Source organism: Coturnix japonica, chromosome 3, assembly GCF_001577835.2.
Source record: "Coturnix japonica isolate 7356 chromosome 3, Coturnix japonica 2.1, whole genome shotgun sequence".
NCBI classification, from domain to species: Eukaryota; Metazoa; Chordata; class Aves; order Galliformes; family Phasianidae; genus Coturnix; species Coturnix japonica.
The window spans coordinates 100023181-100033328 of NC_029518.1; the positions used below are offsets into that span (position 1 = coordinate 100023181).

General features: G+C 46.2%; 1 protein-coding gene across 1 annotated transcript in view; it reads right to left on the reverse strand.

The window, feature by feature from the left end:
- The window catches only part of CLIC5 (chloride intracellular channel 5), a 66045-nt gene extending 56988 nt beyond the window's left edge, over nt 1–9057 (reverse strand). Inside the window, exon 1 of the mRNA XM_015859912.2 lies at nt 8015–9057. Within this exon, the coding sequence (XP_015715398.1) occupies nt 8015–8491 (477 nt within the window). The 5' untranslated portion in view covers nt 8492–9057. The remainder of the gene's footprint in view (nt 1–8014) is intronic.
- Between the last annotated feature and the right edge of the window lie 1091 nt (nt 9058–10148).

Here is a 10148-nt window from a genome sequence, read left to right on the forward strand (position 1 = left end):
CTGTTCAGTGTGAGGAGAGATTTCATTATGGATAATTATCTCAGCACTTGCATTCAGGCAGCCGCTGCAAACCACTCATGGGGAAGGAGCTCTTAAAATGTACAAAACCTCCTCCTGGCGCCGCATTCAGTAAAGAGGCTTTGAGGGGATAGAGGTCTCTGCGTGTTCTATCAGCCCCCAAACCACTGCTTCAATCCAAACCAACAGAGTCTTCCCAATGGAACAGGGAGAGCTCTGCAAGAGGCACTGCTGGGGATGCAATGGAGAGCATCACAGATTGCCCAGAACTGCGGGCTCGGTGTAACAGAGCAGATGAAAGGAAGGAATGGAGTCATCCTTGGCCCTTGTTTTTCAAAATGAATCCTCTGTAGTATTAAGTGCTATGGAGAGCAATGGCACCAGGTAAGCCATGTACCCACAGCTGTTGACTCACTGCTGCCGTTCAACGAGAACTGCGTGATTTTACTTCCAGCTGCAGCAGAGCAAACAGCACGTATCTCCGCCTTCATTTCCAAGTGCTCAAGAGTGTATATGGTAAATAACCATTTAGGTTATTTCTGTTCACTTCTTGGTGTGCTTCTTGTCAGAAATTACATCTAAATTAGCTATAATGTGAAGTAGATCTTTGCAGCCAGGATGAAACCCCCCAAAGCGAAAGACTGGCACACAGTGCTGCTCCAATCCCAATTAATGCATTATTCATGCAAAGAAACAGTTTGAAATGCCACATACACACAGATCTCAGGCTGGGTTTCCACCCCTCCCAGTAAACAAGGCCCAAAGATGGTACAATTGCTGCTGATTCCTTTGGAGACGTTTGTGCCTCGCTCTGTTGTTTAGTGAACAATTTGGCTGAGAGCAGAAATTGCCTTCCGTGTCGATGCACTTTATTTCTAAAAGGCGAGGCCTCCACACCTTGCTTTGAGATTGTCCGTGACTCAGAGCAGCTCCCGTGGTTGGAACACTGCTGTTAGTGGCATCCAGCTGTGCCAGCCAAACCCAAAGTGCTCACAGGCTGACGAGTGGGGCTTGCGGCTGTTGGCTCTGTTCTAAAGCCATCCTTAGGCCCCACGGAACAGCATGGGCAGATTCACATCTCTGTAGCAGCAAATGTAAGCAGAGGCAAGGCCGTGTGCTGACCTTGAGCCTTGCAGCACAGCCTGCAACCCTCCCATCCTCCTTGGGAAATTGCCCTCATTCATTTTTCATTTCACCTTTTGGTACTTCTGGGCTAAAGTTTCCATCAAGTTTGCCAGTGCCCAAGCTCACTTACCTGGAGCTGTTATTAAAAGAAGGGTGGTTTTGGTTTTTGTTTCCTTCAGTGCAAGGGTTCAGTGTCTTGAAGCACCTGACGGTGGCTTGGTTAGATCTCATTTTAATTTTTGCTTAAGAAGACACAAACGGAGGCAGTGTGGTCAGCTGGGCACAGCCACAAACCTCTCTACTGCAGCTGTGCTCACAGGTTGTTCACATCCTCTGGTGATAATTGCCACCATGCACAGCTCCTCTGGGCTCCTAAGGCCACATCCCACAGCCTCAGGTGAAAGAGAGTGGTGGCAAATCTTACAGAGCTTAGCTTAAGTCTGAAGGCAAATCCCAGTGTGAGCTTCAGCTCTGAGCACAGCAATGCGGTCTCCTTTAAATCCATTCAAAGCAAGAAGATTTGGTAGTCCAAGGCAAAGAGCTCAGGAGGTGAAGCCAGGTGTGCTGCAAAGAGGGATGGGATGGGAGCTCCCACCACACTGCTCCTGTTGGCTCTCCTAAAATCTCTAATCTATGCAATTACCAAACCAGCATCCTCTGCAATTATCCTGTTTGCTATGAGCGATCTCTCAATTAAAAAATAAAGTGAAAGGTAATTGAATGTCCTTATGAAAGGGAAAGGGGGCAGGCGATTGTAAGTGACTTTTGCAGATAATTAATTGTATCAAATGAGAGCTGAAGGCAAGTCAGCCAGGTCATCTGCCAGTGCTGCAGGATGTGACAAAGCTATTATAGGCCAGGAAAAATAAAACAAAACCTATAATTACACCAAACAGGAATCCACCCATCCAAATTCCATAGTACAAAGCTGCTCCAAATCAAAGAGGAGGACACACAGAGACTGGAGCGAATGCATGAGGGAGTGGTTATTGATAGGGCTGATGCTGCCACCTATTTTTAGGGCTCAATAACGCTCTCCCTGATGCTGCTCTGCTTTCAGTTCCATGCAACTTCTGCCAGAATTCAAGGGAGTTTTCCTCCTTTTTGCAGGGTGCTTCAGGCACTCACAAGTTTCTCCCGCATTGCATTCAGTGCTGTGGCCAACACTCCCATACCAGTGCCTGCAGCTTGGAACAGAAGGCAGCCAAAGCCAGGAAGGGAAGTGCAAACACACTGCCCCAGAGCCAGCAGCAGGGCTAAGAGCAGAGTCCTGGATGCTGTGTGAGAGCCTCATAAGGACGTTTGCTTCTTAGAGCACTCAGAATCCCGCAGCCAGAGCATGTTCTAGGTGCATGCGTGTACATCCTTGCACACAAATCAGGCAGGCATCCTTCAGGCACGCATCCAAAGACAAACCAACAGCCACCTGCAGGACAACCTGCCCTTGGACGTGATCTGTGAGTTTTAAAACCAGAACGCGGTTCCTTCCGCCGTGAGTCACGCGTTCCGGCGTCCTCCTCTGACAAGTTAATAGTTAAAGGGAATTAAGCAGCACAAAGCGTTCCTCGGAGCTCAGGAGCAGCGTCTCCTCCCCGGCCACAGCAGCCCGGCTGCTGCCTCTGCTTTTATACCCGACTATTTTTAGATGTTATCAGCTGCGGTGCCCGGGGGCCAATCAGCACCCGGTGCGTCCAAGGAACTCCTCTTGGTCCAAACTTCATTCTCCGCAATCTCTCAGGGAGGAGCCCCATGGCAATGAGTTTGCTGCCCCGAACTTTTGCAGGAAGCTGTATACAGGGCACCTGCGTTACAGGAGGTGGGGGCTGACCCAGCAGGGACGCGCCCTGCCCGCACTTGGTGCAAACAGTGAGAATTCAGCGTGTCTCATTCAGCCCAGTGCAGTATGCACCAGCTCTGTGCACTGTGCAGTGCCTCACCGCCTCACTGCAAGCAGCTCCTTCCTTACATCCCACCTCCATCTCCCCTCCTTTACTCCGGACCCATTTATTGCCCTTCTCCCGTCACGCAGACCCTGATAAGAGTCTGTCCCCTCCTTCCCTACAGCCCCTGTAGGTACTGACGGCCGCTCTCAGCTCTCCCCGCAGCCTTCTCCTCGTGACCCCAGGGCCACGTTCGTCTGCCACTTAGTGGCTGATCTAGAAATCTCACATCCTCATCATTTGTCATAGTGAGAAGAGAACAGTGTGTAGAGAGATAGAGGAGAATGAAGTTTGGACCAAGAGGAGTTCCTTGGAGGCACCGGGTGCTGATTGGCCCCTGGGCACCGCAGCTGATAACGGCTAAAAATAGTCGGGTATAAAAGCAGAGGCAGCACTAGTGTCATTTGTCAGAAGAGACCTGCCCCACTCTCACTGTAAGTACCTGAAAGTACTTAAAGTACAAAGTGAGAGTGGGGCACGTCTCTTCTCACTAGTGACAAATGACAGGACGAGGGGAAATGGCCTCAAGTTGCACCAGGGCAAGTTTAGGTTGGATATTAGGAAGAACTTCTTTACAGAAAGGGTAGTTAGGTACTGGAATAGGCTAAACAGGGAGGTGGTTGAATCGCCATCCCTGGTTGTGTTTAAGAGCCGTTTGGATGTGGGGCTCAGGGATATGATTTAGTGTAGGACCTTTAGAGTTAGGGTACTGGTTAGGCTGCAGTTGGACTTGATGATCTTCAAGGTCTTTTCCAACCTGGGTAGTTCTATGATTCTATGATCAAATGATTAACTTAGAAAATGGCACTGAGCTCATCCAGTCCAACCGCCATCCCGTCACCACCACACTCACTTGTAAAGGACCAAGGAAAAACACTGACTTTCTGTGGTACGCTTGGCATGTCTCCAGCACCACCACTAAACCATTAGAGTAGGCAGCTTCCTTAGGAAGCCTGTGCTGTGTCCCAGTGTTAGCACTTAGCACTTAGCACTTAGCACCTGCCTTCTGTGCCCGGAGGAGAATCAGAGAATCAACAAGGTTGGAATACACCTCCAAGATCGTCCAGTCCAACCACCCACATACCATCAATACAGGGATATAGTTGTAAGAGTCTATACACAGTGCTAAGATCAACCAGAGTGCAGTAATATAGATAAGAGAACAACCGTATCTAAATTTCACTTAGGGATCAGATAGAAGCCCTTTGGACCCCGAGGAAGTCAAAGCTCAGGATTAGAGAGTACACAGAGGGATGGTGGAAATCAGAGTCACAGAATCACAGTGTCCTGAGCTGGAAGGGACCCGTGGGGAACACTGAGTGCAACCCCTGGTTCTGCACAGCACCACTCGAAATTCAAACCACGTTTCCAAGAGTGTTAGGCCTTCTGCAGGAAGGTGAGGAACCATTATAAACATGTTAGGGAAAATTTATATATATAGTTTCTGAAAGGAAAACAGGTGTTGGGATAAATGAAAACCAGTGAAAGGAACCAAGAAATTAATGGATTTCTGACTGACACTATTCTGTGTTTACGTGGGGACATTTCATTTCAAACAGAATGGCGTGTTTACCTAAATGATGGTAGGAATCTTAAGGAAGGTATTAAAGGAACCCTTTCTTGCTTCTTGTTTAGTCTGCCCACAGAAACAGAAGCAACTGGGCACAGGATGCAGCTGTGAGAAGAGGCACCTTCCTGCAAAGAACATGTGCAGAACGGATTTGCTTCGTTAGCCCAAAACAAAACCAGAAAGACTGAGCCTAAACTGACCCAGAAGTGCTGACTGAAGGAAGGAATGCTCGCAGGGCACGCTGGCATGAGAACACAGACATATTAGCTGCACGCAAATACATATAATTTGGAAATTAGATTAAGATGTCAAACCATAGAGCAGTGTCGCTCTGAAACAGCCTTCCAACCCAAGGAAAAGCACAGGTGGACCCTGTTCTGTGCATGAGTTATATATGACATGATGAGGCTGGCAGTGACAGCCAAGGATGCAGTTTCATGCCCCCAGAAGGTCACCATGAACTTCCCTTTGGTTTACCACGAGCCAACACAAATAATCTTGGTGAACATGCAGATCTTCACCTTTCTGTGCCTCACGTGTACATACATATAATCACAGAAATAGTAATTCTCTCTTGGAAGACTTGCTCTGAAGTTTTACTTCCTCAGCACCTGCTTGGGGGTGGCCACATGGAAGTTGCAACAGAAACCCAATTAATTCCTCAATGACAATTCTGCTTTTGGACACTGTACTGAGCACAGACCTTTGCACTGACCAGTTTCTTACTCATTTGTTTCTAATTGTATGGTACCATCTTCATCAAGGTCACCAGTGCTTAGCAACACTATCAGAGATGTACCAGCAGTAAAACATCAACAACAGTTGTATGGCTTCTGATATGAAAAAGTTCACCCATAGGTTCAGCTATCAAAACCAGATAACACATCAATGACTCACGCTAGAATGATATACTTCCTCCTAATGTTTCTCCTACAGAATGTAGTTTCATTTAGGTCTGTAGTAAATTCAGCTGGTTCTTCTGCTCCAGTAGCATGGAAAGTACAAAACAAACATAGCTGAAGGAATCATACATGGAGATTGCTGTTAAATTCCTACAGTTAAAAAGAAGAGTGCTGGTTCTTAGTCTTGGCAGTGAGCTCTTATCTGCTGGCTGAACGCCTGAGCTGTCCAGCATCCCAAATCTGCTCCCTGTTCACTTCAGCTGCTGCCGAGTGCAGTCACTGCAAGAAGTGAGGAATGAAGTAGCTTGAGGAAATCAGCCTGGAGCTTGTTTCCAGACTGACAAGGATGACAGAAATCTCACCTAGTGATACCCCTAATTTGTCATCCAGGCTTTGTGTTTAAGCTGCTGCCGGTGGCATCCAGCCTCAGTGATTCCAGTGACGACCCACTGTATGCGGGGAAGGTTTATGGCTTGGTTTGGAGGCCTGAGTCTAGACATCCAGAGCCATGAGAGAAGCCCTAGGATAGCTGAGAAATCCATAAAGAGACATGGGAGAGGATGCATAGGAGGTCTGAGGCCTTTTGCAGCGGAAGCTGGAGGTCAGGAAGGAAACCACAGGGCACCTCAACCAGCGCCTGTGGTTGGTAAGCTGAATGAGATTGCTGCTCAGTGAAATCAGTGGCATCAACAGCACATCTAATCATAACCTACAGCTTGTGCCTACATCTGATCACACGGGTGGGCATCCCACTGCACCACTCAGTTAACTTTCTGTTTGCAAAAGGAGCTTAGCAGTAAATAGCTTAAGTCAGGCAGAGCCACACTGCATTTCTGGCAGAGTAATTCTCTGCCTGCAAAACCCCACTGTTTTCACTGCACCAGATCTCAACACTAAGAGAAACCTGATGCTCTCAAACAACCGGCACAAATAGGCAAAAGTGCTGCTCATAGCTGTACGCAAACAGGAGAGCACCAAGCGGCTGCTTCCACTGGGAGAACAGCAGAAGATGAACTTGGTAATTCTACATGTAAGAAGACCAATAAATATGCTAAAATATAGCACATAAAGCATCCTTGCTAGAGGTATGGGCAAATTATGGGTTAAAGAAGCACTTTCTGCACTACTTTTCCTGATACTGCTAAATACATCATCTGTACCTGCAAAGCAGAACAGAAGAAATCTACAGGTGCATAGGAGAGGGTCTGGAAGAGGTCAAAAAACAAACAAACCAAAATGCCCACAGCACATCAAATCACTCCAAGCCTACAAGTCACAGCTCGGGCTTGAAGGCAGGCTGAAGGAGTAGTTTTGCTTAGGAAAGTAAAAAAAATGGAGGAAATTTGTTACATTTTCTAATACATAATGACCTATTTATTAAAAAAGAAAAAAAGCACAATAGAGAACAAGGGAATTTTAACAAAGGAAAATATTTTCCCCCACCAAATAATTAAGCATTGACATCGGCACAGAATGGTTGAGGTTGGAAGGAACCTCTGGGTCCATCTGGTCCCAGTGCCCAGCACCACGGCCAGGGGATGCGGGACATCCCCATTGAGGACCCTCAGCTCCCTGCTCCCTGTGCCATGGCAGCCCCTGGACTCCACTCTGTGTCCCCTCCCAGCAGAGCTGCCCCAGGTCCCCCATGTCCCCCCCAGGACTCTCCCCAGCACGCCCATATCTCCAGTACTGGGAACATTGGCTCAGACTGAACAGTGTAAGTGCTGAATCTGCACTCTGAATGTTTTCGAGTCATAAAAGCATCAGTTAGAGATAACCCAGATAAGACTGAAAACAGGAGGACATGTCATACCCTCGATATTTGAGAGTGGTGTTCATATGTTTCATTGCATATGATTAACATATTCATTATAAACTTTTTTTACATTCATGAAGCTATTTGCAGAGAAAAACATCCATTATTTCATTAAAATAATGAAAATAATAAAATATCCCTTTAGGATATTGGACCTCCATTAGTTACTTCCATCAATGGCTCTATAAGCAGGAGCATGCTGCATTTTGTAAGTCTGCCATATGTGGAGAGCGCTGAAAATTGTTCTTGGATCACAAAAATACGTTTGTCTGAATATTAGAAGCAATAAAAGGAAGACCTCTCTCAGAGATGAGCATATGAAGAAATTTTACTGCCACCGTTTGAACTATAGATGTTGTTTTCCCCATAGCATTAATAACCGTCGCATTAGCGTTATTGGGAAATGAAACGTGGCCATAACTGAACCAGCCTAACTAAGCCAGATTGAGTAGGAGAATTAAAGAATTGTGGCAACAACCACAACACCTTCAGCATTTCATCCTCCCACCCGAGCTGGAAGAAATCCAGGCACCTCCACACAAGTATTCTCCTTATGTGCCTGATGGAGGTTACTGATGTGAAGGACACATGGGCTGACTGGGGTGTAAAGCTAGTGCATTCTTAGAAGTGCTCAAGCTCTTACCTTTACAAACATGAAAATCTCATAATCTTCCTCAAAGTTGTTGTTTTCTCCTACGTTACTGCCATGTGGGAACTTGAGGGAGGTTGGGGAGGTGGGATTGCTCTGGCTCCGACGCAACTGAAAACCGGGAGGACAAAAGGCGCTGCTCTCAAATGTCATGGGTTTGTCTTCCTGAGCTGGGCTCATCTGATCCACGTCCTGGTACGGGTGCTCATCGGCAGCACTGTGCTCAGAGGAAGAACTGCTCTCCCCATCAGGCCCGTGCTGAGAAGCCACGGAACTTCTGCGGCTGCCTTCATTGCTCTCTTGGCTAAGATCCATCATCTCTGGCATAGTAGGGGTGGAAGATGGAGAAGCTGGATCTTCTGGGACATGATCATAATGATGATTCCCTTTGTCTTCCTCAGCGTCTGGCATCTCATAGATAATGGAGCTGTTAACGTTTTGATTAATGTAGGTAGCAGCCCGATCTTCCATGACCACTGGCTGGCGAGTTTACCTTCCTTCTGGCACCTTAAAAGTCTGCAGCTGAAGCGAGATGTTGACAGATATCTGCTCCTTAGGAGGAAGCAAGGTCTGTGCTACACTTATTGAGTGTGCTGCTACACATGACAGATCTCCAATAATCATTTACTAAGAGCTTTAAATCAACAACTACGTTTCCACTGAAGCAACAGATAAGGTTGTCTCACTTTAACTCCTTTTTCAATCTGGCTGCTGGCAACTCTGTCTTAGGGATTATCATCACCTTTTGTTCTTCCTGGCCAAGAACAGTGGAGAAGAAGATGAAGCACCTAACCATATTGGAAAGCTGTGATAAAAAGATATGTATTCTTTCAGTTGTGTAAAGAGATAGAAACGCAGGCCTTACTCATTTGCTCTACTTCTCAATACACAGAAGTCAAAGAGTCAAAGAGTCAAAGAGAAGGGAAAGCAGTCGCAGCAATACGAACAGGCTGTGACATTTCAGTGGTTAATTACAGCATTATCAATCAACCATGAGGGATCACGATAAAAAAATACCAATTAAAAAATAAAAAAGCATAAAATACTGTGTCCAAAAGAAAAAAAAAGCATCTTCCTTGAGCATCAAACTTTAATATTGCATTAGTTATAATTGCTTTTATGTTATGAATCTCCACATTCGTATGACATAGACCCAAGCTTCCAAAGTTGGGTTCATTCCACTTGAATGGAAGCAGGGAGAGGGGGATATTCTCCTGATCCAACACGGTGAGTTTGGGGCTCACTACAAATCCTTGTGATTCCCAAAGAGCTGCAGGTTGGATTGCTAAAGGAACAGAGAGTGGTCTTAGGTGCTTAAGAGGAAAGATCATGGTTTCAGTCATCTCCAAATGGAACGACTGGGGAACGCATCGTGCTTCACGCCATCAAGCAGCTGCTGCTGCATGCCTGCAATTTATGGCAGCAGTTTATTGCCATTACTTTGACATTGAACTTTTTAGATCACTAATAAAGTTAACTATCAAAAGCAATATAATAACTGAGCAGGTTCAACTGAGATTCACCCTCTGAGGCTCTCAGATAACCTGGAAAGTGCCTAAATCGCTCCCAGATTGATGTTTAATACTGTAACTGTGAGGAAATGCACTACAGCAAAGTTTCAGTTCCCTACTGAAGCCACCAGGAAGACACAGATATCAGACATTATGGAGATCTTTCAGCTCACACCTGCACAAGTCATAGAATCATAGAATTACCCAGGCTGGAAAAGACCTTGAAGATCATCAAGTCCAACCACAAGTCCTAAACAAGAGATTGCAAAACACGTGCTGGGAAACCCAGATCGCAAACTTCCAGTAGCTTTTACAACCATCCACCTCAATGACTGCTATCACAGCACTGAGAGCACCAGTGGAAATGGCAGATGTAACCTTCCTACACTGATATGCTTGTAGTTGCCTTTATAGCCAGAAAGTGCTGCTTCAGCTAAAGCAAAGGTTAAATTCCAGTTGCACTGAAGGAATCTTGCTATTAAGAGAAAACAAACTGAGCAGCGTGAGGGACAGAACCGTGTTACAAAACTCTGTCTAAATGTTGCCTAATTGAGGATTGTATGGGATTCCCTCCATGCAAAGCTCGCAGCAAGAAGCTGGAGCCCTGAGAACCGTGC